The sequence below is a fragment of the Melospiza georgiana genome, chromosome 6 (genome assembly GCF_028018845.1).
Source record: "Melospiza georgiana isolate bMelGeo1 chromosome 6, bMelGeo1.pri, whole genome shotgun sequence".
In the NCBI taxonomy this organism is placed as follows: domain Eukaryota; kingdom Metazoa; phylum Chordata; class Aves; order Passeriformes; family Passerellidae; genus Melospiza; species Melospiza georgiana.
In genome coordinates this window covers 59108406-59129642 of record NC_080435.1, presented here as the reverse complement: position 1 = coordinate 59129642, position 21237 = coordinate 59108406, and the positions used below count along the sequence as shown (strand labels likewise).

The 21237-nt window shown below is 44.0% G+C and overlaps 1 protein-coding gene across 1 annotated transcript in view; it reads right to left on the bottom strand.

Moving 5' to 3' along the window:
• Positions 1-21237, bottom strand: part of RTN1 (reticulon 1) — a 124126-nt gene that overhangs the window by 37060 nt on the left and 65829 nt on the right. Inside the window, exons 2-3 of the mRNA XM_058026978.1 lie at positions 15463-16200; positions 10195-10971 (exon numbers count right to left, since the gene is read on the bottom strand). Of these exons, the coding sequence (XP_057882961.1) occupies positions 10195-10971; positions 15463-16200 (1515 nt within the window). The remainder of the gene's footprint in view (positions 1-10194; positions 10972-15462; positions 16201-21237) is intronic.

The following is a 21237-nucleotide window of genomic DNA, read 5'->3' as shown; positions in this document are numbered from 1 at the left end:
CCCTCTTTGATAGGAATGGTGTGCTGCTAATCATTCTGCTGGATGCCTTGCTGCTTCTGTTAATAAAGGAAAAAACAGCTTTTTTTTTACAGACATCTATTGCACATAAAGTTCAATAACCACGCAATAAGGATGATCTCACAAACCAGAATTCAGGAAAAAACCAAGGTAATTTCCCAGTTTTGTTGTGTATTCCTGCAGTGAAAGCAATTCATCATACCCAACAAATCAATTACTCACACAATAAATTAGCCAATATCATCCTTCTTCAGCAGCTTTTCCAGACAAAAGGGATGTGCACGTGTAGTGGAGTCAGTGTGTGCACATGAAGGGTAAGGTGAGTGCTCATTTCAGGAGGACACAATTGCTACTACGGCTTTTATTAAATCCCACTCATTTACCACTCCCTGGTTGGAGCAATAAGCCTTTCCCTGTCAGCCAAGGGTGAAACATGGCCCTGTTTCTGCAGCAGCAAAGCTCCAGAGCAGGAATCCCAGGCAAACAGGGAAGACAGCCTGTTCTCCCTCTTTGGGAAGTAATTTCCAATTCTCTGGAGCAACCCTTACACTTAACCTAAGCAAGTAAGCCCAGCTGTTTGTGTTTCAGTGTTTCAATGCTACATTGGCTGACCAAGTAACCTTCAGAAATCCTGGCTTTTAATCCCTGCTGGCTTTTCTTCAGGCTCCCCTCCCCTGCTGGTTGCTGAGATACAGACCTTGCCTTGTTGATGCTGTCAGCATTTCATGAGGATGCATGCAAGGACCCCCTCACACACTCCTCTGTGAGGAGCTGCCTCTATTCCTAAAAGAGAGCAGAAAATCCTGTCTGTGCAATGTCTGCCTCTGCCAACAGCACGCACTGAGTGAGCAGAGACCCTGGGCTGCTTTCCTGGGAATTGCTCAGAAAACAGTGCCTGTGGGATTGGCAGAGGCTGGATTTTGATCTTACACCACTGTGGATCCCAAGCAGCATCAAACAAGGCAAGAGAGCTTGTACCAGCCAGGCCATGGTGGCACAAACCCTGGAAATCTGAATTCATTTTATCCGTTGAATTTTGCAGTCTTGTTGCACCTTCTATTCAAAAGATAAGAAGCTATAAAAAAGCTATTAAAAAAAAGTTAATAAGAAGTTGTACTATATAGAAGTTATTATTATTATTATTATTATTATTATTATTATTATTATTATTATTATTATTATTATTATTATTATTATGTTATTACTACAAGACGTTTTTTTAAAAATTACATTTTGCTCATCTGTATGAAATGTGTTGCTCTCATCCCAGATGGATGATGTAGCAACACCAAAAGCTGTTTCCCTGGCAAATTATTCTTAAGGACCCAATTGGAAAGAGGACAATCTTTACTGAGATCCCTGCTTTACCTGGCAGTCTGGGTACCTAATGACAAATCCTTAAGGCAAGCTCAATTTGCTGCCTTGGAAGCCTTGTATCTCCTGTTTTTGCAAAGGTAATACTGATTATCTGGGTCCTTTCAATGCCTCTCAAGTTACCCCAGCTCAGAGTTCTCCTGAGGTCACCTCACAGTGCAGTTTCCACTCTAATGAACTGAGCTGTGAATTATTTTGATATGAACTAGGAGAAATCTTGTACATCTTTTCCAGTGATATTGGAAAGTTGAAGGGAAGGATTGGAGGACTAATTCCATATAAAATCTCCTGGCACCAGCTGGGAAAGGGTTTCTCTGAGCAAGTGATATCAAAGGGTGCATAGACTCAAACAGGGAGTCAGGCAGAAGCTGCAAGGAAGATAAACCCCGAAAACCCCCAAAAAGAGAGGTTCTGGCACCAAAGCAACCAAACTGGCAGGGTTTTTCCCCACAAAAAATTCACTGCTGTGCAAAGTAGCTGCAAATCTGTCATGTTTTGTGTCTTCTGAGCCCTGAACATGCAGGAAACAATCACTCAGCCATCTTGAGTGGAAAAACACCTATGTCAGAAGCACAAGTAGCTTTGTATGCCAAATTTTCAAAAATTAGGCTCAGCTGGACCCTCTCAGACCCAGAGCACTTGTGAAATTGGTCATCACCACTGAAAAGACAAACCTTCACCTTCATTTCTACAGGTGATTTAAGCAACCCTGACATCCCCATGTATCCCCACCACAGGCAGGCTGACCTGTGGTGGGGGCAGGAGATTACTGGAAACAAAACCAACCTGTCTTTTGTGTGCATTAGGGGTTTTCCTCACAGTTGTTTGTATTTCTCACGCACAAATGAAACACAGCAGAACCAGAACACCAGAATGACCTCTCACCGCAAGAGTTCTCATGAAACCACTGAGCTGCTCTCAGAGCCAGAGGGGAAAGAGGGTATTTGTGATATCTCTCTGGAAAAAGAAAATAGCAGACTAAATTGCCCACGTTGTGTAAAGGTCAGGAGAGTTAGAAAAAAATATACTGCAAAAGAATAAAACAAAGGAAGGTGGTGACCAAGGTAAGATGAAGAGCTGAAGCGACAAGGACACGAGATGCTTCCTTCAGGGGAGAATTCAAGCACTTTGGATTGAATGTTGGATCATTGCAAGTCCCTTAATTTCTATATTGTTCTGAACTGACATGAACTCAGCAGCTCCCCAAGGAAAACAAAGAAATAAATCCCCTTTTCAGTCAATATAGTTATTATGTCCCAATCAGCAGTGTACCCTTGGAAGCTAAGGAAAAACACCAGGAAAATCAATACTCACCTCCAGGTTTTATCCCCAATGGAAATCTATCACATGCCCACCCATCACTACAGTCAAATACATTAATTTTAACTTCATGGTATCTACCAGACACAAATAGCAATACCCAAGGAAGTCCTTGTTCTGCTGAACATCTGAGGAATTAGAGCCAACAGGTTCAGGAATTTGTATTCCACCTCTCATTGAGACCTAGAAATGTATTTTGTAACACTGGAGCTTAATCTTAAATTTAAATCTGACCTGAAATTAGTCCAAACTCTTCAAATGAATTAATCAATTAAACTGGTGAAAAAATATAATTCCTATCTCACAGAGCATTGCAGAGGTTAAGAAGCAGCTTTCCTAGATCAGAAAACAAAGCATTCCAGGAGCTCCTTGCAAAACACTAAATTTATAAGAAAACTGCATTAATAAGAAAAATATTCTGTGTTAACAAAAGAAATATAGTTTGATTTTTCCTTCACCTAATCTGTATTCCACTGTATAAACTTCTCTAAGGTAAAACCTTGAATTGGAATGGATGTCTCATCCCTGGAAGTGTTCAAGGCCAGCTGGTCTAGCAAAAGGTGTCCCTGTCATGGCAGGGGGTTGAAACAAGATCCCTTCTAACCCAAACCATTCAGTGATTCTAATCAAGATCTTTTAATAGAATAATAATTTACATATTTATTCAATTTAATATAACAATTTACATAATTAATATATAATAATATATAATTATATGTTATTATAATATATGAATATATTAATACACAATTAATATATTCTAATACATAATAACAACTATCAGAATTATATTAACTATTAATTATATTATAATTACATCAATATATATTCTATATATTAATGTAATTAATATATAATAACTTACAGAAAACCTTACAGGTTGTATGACTTTCACCCCTTCATTATTTATGACTTAGGGTTTGTTTTTTTTCCTGTTTCTGTATGCTTGGAGTAAACATCACCTCTCACTGTATATTGTGTCAGCCACAGAAAAGCCACCATTGCTATCTCATAGGTGCTGGATGTTTCTCTGTCCATGACATCTCTCAGATCTCCTGCAATATCCAGGCAAAGCATCCCTGCATCCAGGCATCTGCAAAGTCTGGCCACCATCACATTGTCATTGTCACAGCCTTGTCTGAAAGCTGAGTCATGGATCCCTGACACAAAGAGGCACCAAAAGGGAATCTGTGTCAAGATTTTGGCTCTTAAAATGTGTTCAAACTATGAGTGATGCTGCACTTGAGGTGTGCCTGAATAAACAGAAAAATCAGTCATGAAAAGGGCAGTTGTCTCCTTGCAGCCTTTGCCAGGAGCAGAACTGAGCCAGCTTTGGGTGCTCAGCTTGGTGTGGCATGGACACAGACGTGGATATAGGAAGCTGTGGACTCCCAGAGACAAATCTCTGCACATAACACATCTTTTCTCTCCATTCCTCTTGTTGGCAGGTTCTTGTTTGTCTACAGATGTGGCATTCACATTCTCTGAACAGAGAGAGACATAATTCTCTCTCCTAGGATTTTTCCTGGGGAATGCAGTGAGAACCTCAGAGAAGGAGATAAAACAATTCCTATCTCTATTCACTGCTCCTGTTGTTTTGCACATGTGGAATGTGTCATGGAGAATGTTCACCCACAGTGATTTGGTTATTGGACACCAGTGAAGGTTGTTTTGATTCCTTGGCCAATTGAAAAAAAAGCTGTGTCCTGGCTGCTTGAGACAGTCACAGATTTTTCTTTAGTATCTTTTTAGTACAAAATCTCTTTAGGATGTAATTTAATATAGTATTAGTGTAATATAGTATAGCTTAATGAAGCATTTGTTCAGCCTTTCTGAATCATGGAGTCAGAGCAGATTATTCCCTGTATTGGGGGCTCCTGATATCAATATACAGACACCTCCCAACTTTCTGTGCTTGGCCTGGACTTTGCTACTCATGGCCTTGACACTTAAACATTTGGCACAACCATCAGCTCCCTGCATACAGTTAAACAAGTGGCTTTCTGGGGTTTGTTTGTTTGTTTTTCTGCTGGTCACTCTGTAATCTTGATCTGGCAGGAGGATTTTATAAACACCATCTTGTGTCATATCTGTCAGAAAGCTACACTTCTGTCTGAGTGCTGCAACTGATGGCAGCCCTTCAGAGGCTGTCCCTTGCTCTGGAAGGGAAGATATATAAAAACAGGAGGATAAAGCCTATAATTTTTTATAGCTCAGTACTTAACACTCACAGGCAGTGGAGTAGACAGCAGTCCCAGGAGAGGACATGTGATCCTCCCACTTTAGAGCTATACCCAATTTTAAAAGCCCCTCTGAGCATCCAGTTACTGGGTTTAAGATGCTTTGACACATAGCATTAAAAGTTTGACCTTACCCAATAGATGGGGAGTAATTTTCACCAACAGAGAGAAAGATCAGGGAAGGAAAGAGATGCCAGAGGTGAAGCAGGCCAATAATCAGGCTATGGATAACACAGGTTGTGGAATGAGGGGGTGAGATTTACTGAGACATTTCTGAAGGTCATAAAAAGGTCATGCTCTGGTACGAACATGGTGTTCACTGTGAGAGGGATTATTGCAGTAATCACCACTGATCCCAGCCACTGCCCAAGCAAACCATTATCTAGGGAGAAAATCCCCTGTTCTTGGCTTTGTTCTGATCTTTTGCACAGTGCAGGCATCTCCTCTGAGTGACCTTGCTATGCTCCCATCAAACCAAGACTCCAGGAAGAACTCCAAAGTCAGCACCTGACTATTTTTCAGCTGTGTCCCCTCTGCAGATGGGACAGGTGACACTGCAACCACTCCTGAGGGCAGAAGGGGCCAAACTCACTCCTTGCTTCCTGAAAAAGAAAAGGAGTGAGGGACAAACCCTGCACAGCCCAGACCCACTGGTGTGCACGCTGCTCGTTGCCACCAGCATGGCCTGCACATCTCCAGCTCAGCTCTGGCTGAGCTATCACAGCTTGGTGGGTGACAAGCTGTCAGGTGGCAGCTGAACTGCATGAAATGGCCAGAAGTGGGGAGGTGGGGCAGAAATGTGTGTCTGGGAAGGTCTCTGTCCTCCTCCATGGGCAGAGGAAGAGTCAGCGCTGGTATTGGGAAATTCCTCCAGTCACAGCTGGAGATGATGGTTTGGGCCCAGTGGTGGGAAAGAACAGAGGGAACAAGACAGTGCAGAAAGCTCAAAAACATAACCACAGAGGGAAAAAAAAAGAGAAGAAACCAGAATTGCTTAGCCTAAAGTAAAGAAGGTTGGAAGACTTAACAGTTTTTGAGAGACACCTGGAGCTAGCGGAGGATCTGCCAACAGAGACCTTTCCAAATGAGTCACAAGCATCTGTCAGGAGTGTTCTACCAGGAATTGTGGCTGTGGGCCAGGAGATGGGCTCTTGGGGCCTCGTGGACCTCCTGCCAGCCCTGTCTGTCTGAGCTGCATTGAGTGGCACCTGTCCTTTACCCTGCTCTGCCCGCTGAGGCAACTGCACAGGACTGACCCAGACCTGCAGGCTCCAACTCCGCTCCCCCAAAGCTCTGCCTCGGCTGAGAGGATGGACAGAGGTGGCAGAGGAGGTCAGAGATGGCAGAAAAGGCCCTGATTCACCTGACCAAGCTGCTTTGAGAGCTAGGGGTTGGACCAGCAGCCTCCACAGGCCCCTTCCCACCTGAATGGTTCCATGTGGGAGGAACCACAGAGGTTCACTGAGCCACTCTAAGATTTCATGGCAAGACCAGTGTCAGAACCCAGGAAATTCCTCTGGCTGCCCTGGAGGACTCGAGACTCTGCCCAGGGGGCTCAGAGACCTTGGCACAGAGCCCAAAACCCCTGTGCTTTTGATCTTGACCCATGGAAAAACAATTACCAACATTTATATGAAGAATTACAAGTCAAGAGAGTTTAAGTAGAATAATAGTTAGTTTGTCATGGGATGAAAAAATAGATTTTGGGGTTTTTAGAATGGGGGTTCACGAGGCAAGATCGAGGAACCTGGGTGTGTCCAGCCTTTCTCTGTGATGGTGTTCACAGGGGTCTTAGGATGAGGGAAGAGATGAGGATCTGACTCCATGTTTCAGAAGGCTTGATTTATTATTTTGTGATATATATTACATTAAAACTATACTAAAAGAATAGAAGAAAGGATTTCATCAGAAGATTAGCTAAGAATAGAATAGGAAAGAATGATAACAAAGGCTTGTGGCCTGGACTCTCTGTCTAGGCCAGCTGACTGTGATTGGCCATTAATTACAAACACCCAACAAGGGCCAGTCAAAGATTCACCTGTTGCATTCCACAGCAGCAGATAATCAATGTTTACATTTTTTCTTGAGGCCTCCAGCTTCTCAGGAGGAAAAATCTTAAGGAAAGGATTTTTCATAAAAGATGTCTGTGATTTCTCCTTCTTCTTGACCTTCATCTTCTGCTGTGATGTTGGCACTTTTGGATTGGTTTAAGGTAGTAGCTCACTGTCTAACATAGGTGATAGGTATTGGGAATTTATTGTAAATAATGTACATGTAGGTTTTAGTATAAAAAGACAACACTGCCTCTGAGGCAGGCAGCGTGCCTCAACCTGACCTGCCAGACAGACCTCGGTGGGTCAGAGAAAGAATTTTATAGATAAGAAACAAGAAACAACCTTGAGAATGAGAACAGAAGAATCCTGACTCCTTCTTCGACTGCCAGGCTGGGAAAAGAGGCTTGTACATATCTCAGAGTCACTCTGACCAGCAGAGATTCTGAGAGACCAGGACTAGGTTCACATGTTTGCTTCTCTGGACAGGTTCTTATCCCACTCCTCCTACAGCATCACAAGGCGTGGACGCTCCACCCCCAGGCAGGACATCCCTCTCCCCTACACCTTTTCCAAGCTGGGGCTTTCCAAAGGATGCAAAGCTACCAGAGCCCCATAAAAAGCAAACTGAAGCACAGAAAACAGATGGGCCAGAGTGTGGAGGCACTTACAGCAGATGGCACTAAAATATTAAACTAACATTCCCGTATGCTTAAGCCTTGGCCTGGCTTGCTGCTGGTTGCAGAGCCAGCCTGGTGAGAGCATGCAGATGAGAAATGAGCCTCAGATTGCTAAAGCACCCAACCAAACATCCCCTTCCCATGGAAAAATGCCTCACTAGCAGCTCCTCCAACAGCAGGGATGTGCTAACTCAATGCAGATGATGTTTAGCTGAACAAAAAAGCATTCCCAACAAATTCAGGTCTTTCCCAGATCTCTGCTGGAAAACCTTGAGAAACTCTGTAAAATCAGTTTGTCTGTGACAACAAATGGGGGAAAAGCCCACACTGCTTAGGGTTTGTCCACTCTGGGATAGCCCTGGACACCATGGGACAGCACAAGAGGCACCAGGAAGGAGGGAAAATACCTTCTTCAACCCAGAGAATTTGCCACTGTCACCCCAAAACCTTTTCTGCAGCTTGTGACATGACCAGAAGTGGGTGGCCCTGAACCCTGGTGTCCCTCATGGGTGCTCAGAGCCACAGCAGCCACCCAGGGTGTGTGGTAAGGACACACATTTGTAGGGGAATGACTGGAGCAGTGCAGTGAAAGCCTTTCATAAGGCACCAAAATCAAGATGCTTTGTGTCAGGTTGGCACAGGCCTGTGCTGCAGAATAACGCACTTGAAATGATTAATTTTATTTGACTGTGTGTTCAGCAGGATCCTGCCTGGGGCCTGGGTCCTGCCCATTGTGTCATCCAACCTGTGAGTGACAGCCCACAGCCCCAGGCCTGGGCTTTCCTTTTCTTAAGTGAAATTCTGCCATAAAGCAAAAACAAAATTAAAATAACCATTACTTTGAATGTCCACATCTCTTTCTTTTATATATCCTGACATCAGGCATCTGATCTGAAAGGTAACAAGCTGCTGCATATTTCATTAAATGGATCAAGAAGAAGAAATCTTCAAATGCTGTCAGTGATGGAGGGGCTGGGGAGAGACATGATCCTCCAGCATAAGGGAGATCTCCCAGGACCAGGTCCTCAGGCTGTGGGACACCAGCACAAGGTAAGCCAGGCCATCCTGGCAGAGAGTGGCCAAAAGGCACCACAAGAGAACACAGAAGGACTCAGCCAAAGAGCTCCTTCTCAGCTTGCCTTGATCCACACTTTTTGCAAAATGCCCTGGGCCAAAGGATTGATGTTTCCAGGACAGCAGGTCTTTTCTGAAATTCCCTGTATGCCTAAGCCATGTGCAAGTCTAGCACATAATAATTTAAAACAAGAATAAAAAGGAAGAAGAAACTGAGCTGGCAGCCTCCTTTCCTGCAGTGCCACAGTCAGATATGCTCCAAGCCCTGCTGTGTGAGGGCTGTGCCCACCCCTGGCAGGAGATCCAGGAGTGATGTGAGGGCTGCTTGGCTGCAGCTCTGCCTTCCCCTCTGTGCTCTGCAGGAGCAGGAGGCAGCACTAACTCAGGTAACAACTGCACAACTCCTGCCAAAGCCAAGCCCGGGGTGCATCAGGCAAAGCCACCATTCAGACCATGTGGAAAAGCAGGAGAGGCTGCTTGGTGATCAACAGCGTGGGAATCAACTGGATCCTGACAGCTCCAGTGAAATGGAGCTGGGAAGTGGCTGCCCGTTTTTGTTCTTGCCACTGGATGGCAATACACGTTAAGCAGAGATCTCTGTGCAAACCACACACGCACTCGCTCTTCCCCACATCGTTATTCCGGGCCATGGCCATGGTGTCAGCACACCCAGCAGGACACCAGGGAGCTCCAGAGCCCAGAGCTGCCAGCAGCACGACCAGCAACACTGCTCTGGGGTCGGGCTGAATGTGGGCTTTTCCTTTGCACAGCCTTTACGTGCCTTTCCTGCACTCAAAATCAATTTTTGGCCATCCAGCCTGGCCTTGAACACTTCCAGAAACACCCAGACTCCCCAACTCCTCTCCTCCTCCAAGTCTTTCTCTTTGTTTTTATAAAGGCATCCTCAAAATCTTTATCCTTACACTTCTGAGAGGTGCAGGACCCTGATTGCACCCCTCCCCTGGGACAAAGCAAATAGTATTTAAAAGGTAAGATGATAATTTGTTCCTCTTAGTCCTCCAGATACCTGATGCACAAATCATCCTTACGGCTCTGGGGTTGCACCATCCTGTATTTATGCTTAAGCCTAAAAATTATTGTTGCTGGTATTTACTTTTTCCCTAAGAGGATGCCTGGTTTTTTTTTGCTGGTACTTACTTTTTCCCTAAGAAGATGCCTCTTTTTTTTTTTTTTTTTTTTTTTTTTTTTTTTTTTTTTTTGCTGGTATTTATTTGTTCCCTAAGAGGATGGGCAGGTCAGGGATGCTGTGTGGATTGTCATTGTCACAGGCGTGCCCAGCTTCCCCCTGAGGGTATCCTGTGCCTGCAGCTCCCCCTGCTCCGCACTCCAAACCTCTCCCCTGCAAGGACCAGGCACTTCTCCCTCCCCCTCCTCTCAGCAGCGCTGCAAAAAAACCAACACAACATCTGCATTTACCTTTCTGCTTATTTAAAAACGGCAGTAGCAACGAAGCCAGCGGACTTTTTTTGCCAAAGTCCTTGGAAGACACTTTACTTTGGTTAACAACAGTCTCTTCAATGGGTTTCTTCAGTTTTACTCTTTCCTTCAGCTCCTCGGTGCTGACGGCGGAGGTCGGGGGCTCAGCGCCTATTTTTGGTGCAACAAAGGAGCTTTTCAGGTAGGACGAGGACTCCGCCAGGTTCTCCCTGTTCATCCTGCTCTCCGTCATTTTACCGGCCTCGTACTCCGAGGCGTCAGCGCGCGAGTTGTTCTCCTCCTTGATAATGTCCATGACCTTGGGCTTCATCAGCGGGGAGTCCTGCTCCCTCTTGGGGCTCTCCTCGGAGGCCGAGGAGGCATCGCAGGACTCGATGATGAGCTCGCTGTCGAGCTCCGCCTCCCGCTCCTCCCGCAGGATGCTGTACTGGATGGAGGGCGAGGCGGGCGACGGCGGGGGCCCCCCGATGTGGCTGAAGGTCATGTAGTTGGAGTGCAGCACCTCCTCGGCGGCCAGCGGGTCCTCCGAGACCAGCTCGATCTCCGAGTCGCCGGACTCGGCGCTGCTGGCTTCGTGCTCGCCGTGCGGGGCGGAGGGAGGGCGGCCGGGCCTGGGGCGCGGCTCCCGCTTCTCCGCGGCCGGGGCGCGCTGCGCCTCCGCGGCATCGAAGGAGAAGCTCTTGGCTTCCTTGATGGCGCTGATGAGCTCGTCCTCCGACAGGCTGCCTTTGCCCTGCGACTCCGAGCCGGACGGTTCTGCCATATGGGAGAAAAAATAAAAAAAAAAAAAAAAAAAAAAGGGAAAAAATAACAATAATCTTATTTTCCAGCAGCTTAGATTTTTATCGAATTATATACTATAATAGTATACAATAATATAACAATAATATAATACTATACTATGATTAATAATATAATAATAATATTATTATTATATTATTAATATATACTATACTATAGTATATATATACTATATACTATACTATATACTATATATATACTATATACTATACTATACTATACTATAGTATATATATACTATATACTATACTATAACACTATAACTATAATATAATACTATACTATTACTATATATAGTATAATATTATATGGATATAATACTATACTATAATTAATACTATAATACAATACTGTTGTGAAAAATGCATCTTTTATGATTGGCGTTTCGCAAATATTAAAAGGAATATTATGTGTGCTTTGTTAGAAAGTTATGGTGTGTTATTTTTCTTAAGTACTGTGCTAAATATAGTTTTAGGTTATAACATAAAGTTGAAATGGAAACTATGGTATGTAAGATACTTTCCTAAGAAAGGACTCGCAGTGAAATAGCAGCCACAGGATACCTGAATCTTTCAGAGAAAAAGAATTTATTGCTGTCTTATCAACAAAAAACCCTAACTTCTTCCCGCCTCGCTCACCCCTGAAGATGCCGTCAGGATTCAGAGGAAGAAGTTGACACTGCCCAGACAGAATCCTGTGTTTGAATGGAATTTATGCATCATGGATGAGCTGTATGAATATGCAACAGGCTGTTATTTTTAAGGTTTAATCCTCTGTTAATGTGGGTCCTTTGTCAGGCTCGTGCTGCCCAGAAAGAGGTGCCTGGACTGTCTGTAACACTTTGTTTTTATTGTCTCATATTGTCTTGATCCAAATTGTCCAAATTTTTATTACTCTAATTATATTACTATTTTTATAACTATTTTATTACTATTAAACTTTTAACATTAAAAAAAGTGATTGGCATTTTTCACACTATAATTATACAATTACATAATAATAATAGAATATATATGACATATAAAACTATATAATTATATAGAATATAATTAATATTAATTTTTTATCTTATTATACAATACTACCCAAACCCATTAAAAAAAACATACACAAAAAACTAACCTCTACCCTAAAACTTCCATCTTAGTTTATACATATTATTATAGTGTAAAATCTTAAACTCTAAATTTTCTACTATATAGTTTAACTATATATAGTTAAACTATCACTATAGTTAATTATATATAGTTCATTTTCTACTATGTAGTATTACACACTTCTATTCAAACTACACACCTATAATCTTAATTCTATTATTCAGTTTTTAAAACTTTCTCTATAACCTCAAATCAAAAGCAATATTCTCAATACTTATCAACATAAAAAATCTAAATTTCTCAATAACCAAAATTCCAACAGAAACAAACAGAACAGATTTCACAGCAGCACGTTTCCCTCTAGCAGAACTGGGAGCACAGGCACAAAGTATCCCTGTCTGGGATGACTCACAGTAATAACAACTTGACCTTATGCAGCATCTCCCAAGCAGGTACTTCTTATGAGAGAAGCATCACCTTCTGAAGAAAAAGCTGAGGTACAAGGCAGTGCTGGTCACTGCTTGATCAGTGGCTCAACAATGTGGTTTTAACCAGGGAAATCCTCAGTCAAGAGGAGCATGGGGTCAGGACACACACGACAGCATCCGACTGTCACCAACAGATACTCGTCTGTTCTGGGGACAAATACACACACGGGGCTGCTGGGTTCTGCTGATCCTAACAACCCATGTGTAGTTACCTGTAGTTTTGCCAAACTTTAACTTTCAGGTGTGGAAAATTTAGATCAGAAAATTTTCTCTCTTTTTTTTTTTCTTTTTTTTTTTGGTTTGTTGACTAGGGTTTTTTTTGTTTTTTTTTTTTTTTTTTTTTTATTAATTTGGGGTTTGGTTTTTTCTCAGGGTGTGGGTGGTGAATTCTCTCTGCTTTTAGCTCAGTTGGGTCCAAGAATGAAACTAATTTTTTTCTACTGTAATTCTTAATATCATTATGAACTATATTAACAAAAATAATGACTTATCTCGTCACCCAAAATTTGAAACAAAACAAAAATATAAACAGCCCAGTCTGCGTTTTCTGACTGCAATTCTCCCGTCACATTGACACAGCCATTAAGCACACATGGAAATTTCTCCTCTGGGATCCTGAGTCTACATTCATGACTAATTTAAAGTCATTATTAATGTGATGGGGTCACTAAGTGGCACAGCAGGTTGGGAGGAGTCAAGAAAGCCACCAGGAATATAAATCCCCGAGTTTCCTCCAGCAGATGCTGGTAAGGAGGCCCATGAGAGGACAGTGCCTGCAGGTACCCACAGGGCTGGGTGTCACAGTGGAGTGGAGGAAAGCTTCCAGCCCACAAAAATGACACAAAAATTTCCTTCTGCACCCCAGACTGTGGCCACAGACAGGATTCAGGTGCTGGTGTTTTTACACCACACTCCCATCTGGATGCTGGGAATTTTCTGGTGCACTGGGAGGTCCTGCATCTCCTCTGGCTGCAGGAAGCTGCGCTGCTCTCCTGCACCACCACATGCGAGCGTTTTCTCCCAGAGCCAGACTGAACCCGGCACAGATCCAAGCAGGCATGTGACTTCCAGCCCTGGTAGCACAGCAACGCTGTCCCTGGGTTTCACCCTGCTCCTCCCAGCCCTGGCATTCACCTTGTGAATAAAACAGCCCTTTGTGGCCAGCAGCAGGGTGTCACATTCACTGCTGGCACTGGGAGGTGGATAAATACCCACGGCCTTTCAGCGCAGAGACAGACCACATCTTCCTTCCCCAGAAAGATGAGGGCCACAGATTAAAAGCAAAATGTTTTCAAAAGTCTTGACCCAAGCAGGGGGTGCTGGCAGCTTTGCCAGAATGCTTGAGGGGCACCTAGGAGCCACGACTTTGCTGGGTCACTGCGTGGGAATAGCAAGGGCAGGTTTTAAATTTCCTCATCACTTATGAATGTGGGGTCTGGGCATGGAACATTCCCAGCTGCAGGAAAGGAGGGAAAATGCAGAGGAAACACCCTTTGGGAGCCAGCCTCTAGAAGAAGATGCTTTCTTCTTTCCTTTACATGGTGAATAAACAATTTTTATGGAATACAGATACCCAGCATCCCCAAGGCAGCCTTGAATATACACCAGGACTGAATAAGTAACAGTGCCTGAAGTCCTTAATTACCTTGTAGCAAAAAGTGTGAATCGATGAACAGTGGCACGTCTAAGGAGCAGTGTGTGATTTCACTCAATCAAATAAAAGAAGAAAAATGTGGCTCTAAAGTCTATTCATTAAAGTTTCTGGCTGATGCAGGCAGAATAAATTCACAGCTGTGGTGGACTCTGTCTCCTTTTCCTATGTGGAAGTGCACAAATGCTCCTTCACTTTTCTGTAGGAACCAAATATTTCTCCAAGGGAAGGTATTTGTGTGGGTGCCATACTGCCATTTTAAAGAAATTCTAGTTGGTTTTTCTTTAAATGCTTCTAAATAAAATTGAAGCATTTTAAGTTTCATCTTATGGGTGATGTTCTTTGTCAAATGTTCATTGTTAAAGGATTTTAATCCAGGACACTGAAATTTAATTTTCAGTCTAAAAATTTGTTTTTCTGTCACAGAACTTTAGTCCTTTTGAAAGGACTATTCTACTTTTATATTTTAGCAGTGTATATTGGGGAAAATGAGGAGTAAATATTATGGACTACTGCAGTAATCAGACAGTAGGAAAAATATATAAACATGGGGTTTTGGTAACACCCCAATATCCATCAGGAGTCTTTTGAAGAGATTGACCCTTTGTCCCTCCAGGCCTCTTTGTAAATGAGGTGACAGCTTTTCTCTCCTCAGCACTTTATAAAATCAGCACAGTGACATGAAAACAGCACTGATTTTTAACAATTAAACCCTATTTTCTGCAGAGCCAAAGAGATGCTAAGCCAGCGATTAAAATTTTCGTAATATCAACCCAGTCAGTTGCACTGCCCTGATCCCACAAACTTCATTTCCCTTGGGGAGCCAGGGCAGCCAGGGTGACCCCAAACCACCAGGACCCAGCTCAAACCATGGCCTGGATGAAGATACCCCGGTGATCCCACAGGGACACTGCCTCCCCTGAGGAGAGATCCCTGAGGGCTGGGCTCAGCAGGCCTGGATCCCTTTCCATACAGAAGGACAGCCCATCCTGAGCAGTGTGTGGTGATGGGGAGCACAATTTGCCTCCCCCTTCACTTTGGCTACACAAACTGGTGCCAGAGGAGAGCACAAACACTCCAGCCATGGAGACTAGTGTGGTGCCCTCTCTCACCCCCAAAATCCCCGGTAATTCTCCAATGTGCTGGGTACAATTGCAACCACTTCTTGAGCAGCAAAACCGTCAGTGCCCTGCACCAAGACCAGCATTACCTGTGCCAGAGGAGGGTGGTGTGACAGATCCTGGGCTGTCATCCTCGGGCTCTGACACCGTCACCGTAGGCACCACCTCATGGCTCGGCTTCAGGCCGGTGTCTGGCTGAGTTGGGCTCGGCTCTTTGCTGGCAGCTTCCTTGGTGCTTTCTGTCTCAGTGAGTGTGATCTTGACAGGGGTTGTACCCCCAGAGGGACTGTGCTGACCCCCAGACTTTCTGTCTTCCAGCAGGTCTTGTTCCTTGGCTGCCTTTGTGCTCTCTGAAGGCGTCCATGGAGGTTCGGCGGCGTGGCTGGACCCCACGGGTGTTCCCCGGTACTTATCACTAAGGACTGGGCTCTCATCTTCTGAGTCAGAGTCGTGTTTTTCTTGGTACTTTATTTCTTCTGATCTACTCATGTCCATGTATTTGTAACCTTCTACTTTCATGGGATCTGCTAAGGTTTTGTCGACTTCAGTAGACTCTGCAGGAGTCATCTCTATTCCCGAGTCTGAGCTAAACAAGCCACGGGACTCAAACCCAGTCACGTCTTGAACAGGATGGCCCAGGGCATTAAACCCCTCCGTGCTGCCTGAGCAGGGAATGGGGGTGTTCTCCTGCTGATAGATGCCTGTGAAATAGGTGGAGTCCCTCGGGGTGGTGTAGTGGACGTCGGAGATCAGGGAGGTGTAGAAGGAGTTGTCCCCTCCGTTGGCAGTGGAGCCGTAGTCAAAGAGATGTGACGAGCCTGTGACACCTGAAGCAAGCACACAAAAAGCAGGCACAGTGAGACACAAGTGCCTGCAGGATTTCTGCATCAAGCTTTCTGCAAAGCCACGCTTTCCCCCTGCTGAGCTTAGATTCGGTTTGTGAACCAGACTTGACTTTGCTTGCAAGCTCTTGGGGACTGTCTCTTTCTATGCCTCTGGGCAATATAGTGGCACATCTGTCACACAAGGCTTCCAGCTGCTGTTCTATCTTAAAATAGCTATAAGAATCCTGATAGTAAATAAATATTCCTGGCCAATGTTTGCCCAGCCTGTAAATAAAAACTTCCTATGATTGCAACCTCACAGCATCCCTCACAATCCAACCCAGGGGTTTGTCATCCCATATCTTTAAAAGAAATCTAATGTCCAATACTAAGCCAAATTTTTTTTTCAAATATGTAGACCTGGAGGAATTTCATCCTAAGGAAAATTTTCATTATGAAAAAAAATCTGCTGGACAGAAATTGAGAGGGCGAGTTGCAAGCAGATTTAGATTACATTTTCTCCTAAGAGTAGCCACCCTAAATTTGTGAAACACCAAGGCAGAGACTCAACACCCTCATTTAGTGATTTCCACATGTTCAGAAAGCTGTAGCCCGTGTGCATCATCTAGAAATCATGCTGGCATGAAGGTGGTTAAATCCATGCATCGTTTTCATGCCTCTAATTCCCTCTGCCACGCTCTCAGCTCCTCGGGATGATGCTAATTAAATTAGAAACAGCGGCCACTCTCCCTCTGCAGCATCCATACAAAGCACAGCTCGAGGACAGGAACAGCGAGATCCCCCACCAGGGAGGGGGGAGAGAGGATTCCTGTGGGGGCTGAGGGAATGGGAAGAGGAGGAACAAAGCCAACGTCTGTAGGAGCTGCTGCCCATGGGAGGGAGCAGCCTGTTAACCCCTTGTGTGCTGAACAGAGCTGGCTTTCTCCAACCTCTGCTCATCACCTGCGAGGGATGTGAGGCTCCTGACCTGCTCCACACGTGCCTGGGCTACCACACACTGCCACTGACATATTTTATGAAAAATCCTTTCATTAGGATTTTCTCTCCTGAGAAGCTGAGAGGCCTCAGAAATGAAATGTAAACAACGGTTATCTGCTGCTGTGGAATGCAACAGGTGCATCTGTGATTGGTCTCATGTGGTTGTTTTTAATTAATGGCAAATCACAGTCTGGCTGTCTTGGACTCTCTAGTCAGTCACAAGATTTTATTATCATTCCATTTTTTTCCTTTCAAGCCTTCTGACGAAATCCTTTCTTCTATTCTTTTAGTATAGTTTTAATATAATATATATATATCATAAAATAATAAATCAGCCTTTTGAAACGTGGAGTCAAGATTCTCGTCTCTTCTCTCATCCTGGGACCCCTGTGAACACCACCACAACACACAGTGCAGACTTCATCACTAAGCTAAAGGGACATTGCTGCAGCTGCAAAGCCAGAAGCTGGAATATGTCCATGCAAAAGCTCCCCAGGTACTTGCATTTGGGTATTTCCTTCCCCCTTGCACAAACAGAGACTGATACCATCTCTAAACACCACCATAACTGCTTTTCCCCACAGCCCTCCATGCATCAGGCATGTGCAGCTCATTTAGGGAACCCTGAAGCAGTATTTTCTGCCCTGTAATACTTCAGAGTTGTAGCTGAAGGTTTTATTTTACTGCACAGCCTCACTGGATCTGACACATACATACACCCCAAGCCCTGCACAAAGGCAGAGTGATTGTTTCCCTCATCTTATTTCTGCATTGTGCAGTGTTGTGATGTCTTACAAGCAATTTCTTTTCCCTGGATTGCCTCTAGGCTGGGAACAACACGTCCCTCCCATGACAAGAGGAAACCTGGTAGCACAGGGGAAAAAACAATGCACAAGTGCTACTCCTTGTTTTTCATCCTACCTGTGCTACCTGCTCCTGTGTCCCCATCCTCCCTGGCTTTGGGGGCAGCCCTCCCTGCTAATCTGCCCCTGCACACACGGTGCAGGCAGCAGCTCCATCCCCACAGCCAGGGATTTGTAGCAGCCTTTGCCACAGGAGAGCGCAGAGCAAGGGGTGCTGCAGCCAACAGGTGGAAAATCATCCATTCCCAGTCATTCCCAGCCTTCAGCTGGGTGTTCTCACTGCTGTGTAGCACTGCATAGAGCTTTTCATAGAAATATTTATCATCAAGGCAAGCTCTTGCTTCAGAGTGGTGAGGGTCACTGTGGAGATGTGAACTTGGGGCTTATTTCCCCCTCTCTATCTATGCACCTTTACATTTAACTGTGGCATTCACATTTTCTGAAAAAATTCCTTCGCCCAGGATTTTTCTCCTGGGAAGCCTCAGAGGAAAGGAAAACAACTCTTATCTCATTTGCTTCTCCTGTGTTGTGCTCATGTGGAATGTGTTTGGAGCTTGTTTACCCACAGGTTCCATTGGACTCTGCTGTGAGTTGTTTTGACTCTTTGGCCAATCAGGGCTGTGTCAAGACTCTGGAAAGAGTCACAAGTTTTCATTATTAGCTTTTTAGCATTTAGTAAGTATCTTTTCTGTATTCTTTAGTACAGTACAGTATTCTTTAATATAATATAGTATCATAAAGTAATAAATTAGCCTTCTGAGAACATGGAGTCAGATTCATCATTCCTGCCTTCGTCGGGGCTTTTCCTGCAAATACAATATTTTACTACTCAAAACTTAACCTTCTGTTTTCCTGCCAGCTCACTCAGGGCTGCAAGATGCTTTTGTGACTTGCTGCAGGCAGATCCCATCCTCAAAGCTACATGAGAATGAAGCCTAAGGGGAAAACCACAGCAAAACCAAAGCAGAATAAGGGATGAACTGGGCTGCCCAATACCCAGGGTCTACCTGAGGTCATCCAGTGCCTTGCAACGACAGCTCATACCCAGAACACATTCCTAAATGAGCAGTAAGCAGAAAGGGAAAGGTTCTATTCCTTGCCACTGCTCTTCTTGCTGAACTTGCCTTTCTGAAAATTATCCATGAACAGGCTTGGATTTTCACAAATGTGTTGGTTAGCTGGAATTATCTGATGCATTGTTTACGCCAACATATTCCAGACTGTGAATTGCTGACTGCAGACTATTCATGCCTGTTGCTGCCAGTATCTGCTGTTTGTAATTTACTATTTGTGCTGGGTGAGTGGCTGTCTGAATCATAGGGTTTCAGGGCTGCTCTTTGACTAAATGCTTCCTCAGTGCCTCCTGGACCTGCTCCAAAGCCCACTGAATCCACTGGAAAAGTCCCACTGACCCTGAGTGGCTGTGGACCAGCTCAAGATGACTGTGGAATACTTTCTGCTCATGAGGAATACACTGTCACAACACCATCAGAGGGCAAAAAACATCCCAATATTGCTAGGAGAGAGGGAGCACAAACAGAGACAAAGGAGATTGAAGGCACTGCCAAAGCAATATTCACAGATGCTGCTCACAGCTTTCATTTGTGCTTTGTCCACAGTACATGGGAGCCAGAAGCTCAAGCATTTGCAGCTCTTAGCAATGCTGATCAATAGAGCAGTGAAAAGGTTTCTAATGCATTTTTGTCAGGTGCTTCATAGCAGGAGTTATAGCCTGAGCAGCTCACAGGAGTGATAAAGTGAGCTCACGGTGATAAAGAGAGGTTGAGAAAATACCGTCCTAATCTTCAGGTTATTCCTCAGCAGAAAGAAAAGTAACCCTGAAATAGTCATTGACACAAACATCACATTTTCAAACATCATATTTTCAAATAGTACAAACCCAGTACTGTAGCAGATGTTAACACAGCAGCTCATTTAGAATAGAATCACTATCAATCATAAACCTTTTTGGGTTTTTTTCTGCAGCAGCTTTGCAAATAGAAATGAAACCAGAAAATGCATTTCCTACTGAGGCTGAGGAGGAGAGAGAGTTACAGGGTATGTGAGCAAAGGGAGGGTTCACATTAGCAGGACATATGGGGATCCCAACTCTCAAGGCGACAGCAGAGTCAAAAGCACTGAAGACAGCTGAAACTGCCTAATTAATAGGATTTAATGTAACTCCCTATTTCCTCTGGGATTGATTTACAGCCTTTGCCAAAACTGCCTCTCATTTGGGAAGTGTGAATCTCTCAGCTATTAGACTGGCTATTAAAGACATGGAAACTTATAATAGCTGAGCAGATTTTTGCTGAAGAATAGTGTGCTCAGAGCCTGGTGATTAAGCAATGCCTTCTCTGACTTTAAGTTTATTTGGTTCAATATCCGTGGGAAGGAGAAGCCTTGAATAGCACTGATAACAGATGACAGTATCAGGTCTGAATTTACCCTTGTTACAAAGCTTGGGGTTTTTTTTAATCTGGATTTCACTCAAAACTGCCCAAAAACTCGCCTGCCAATTCAGGTGAAGGAAAGCTATTCAGCTCCTGAGAGCAGCAGTTGTGCTTTCTTGTAACATGAGCCCTCGGGAAATAATTTCACTTCCTGCAACCAGCTAAGAAGTAATGGGTCTGATTCAATCACTCCAGCCCAGCTGAGATGCTCAGCAAGTTACATGTGTTTTCATCAACTGCAAAGGGAAAAAAAGATTGGAAAATGACTGTTTTGTTTGCTCAGAAGAAGTGAATGCTCCAGAAATCCTCTCCTGTGGAACTGGATTTAGAGCTATTTAGCAATTGATACAGGAAATAATTTAAAAATCGTCAGTTCCATGCAGAGTAGCTCTTAATTTAAGAAAGGCAGCTCAAGACCAATTTGGATCAAGGCAAGCTGCTCTGCTGCATCACACTGGAACACGGAACAAAAAGTTAGCTGAGGATCACAATCAAGAAAAAGAGCAGATTTAAATAAAAGTGATTCCTTTTTTCCCCCAGCTAGAGTATTCTTGGCCCTATTAAAATTGATCACTTCGGAATATTGTGCTCAACTTTTAAGAAAATAACCTTATTTCATATTAACCTGTCAAGCTTCACATGCAGCTCTGGTGATCTTCAGTGGCACAGACAGAGTGACACTTGAGGGACCTGGTCTAGTGGAAGGTGCCCCTGGTGACAGCAGG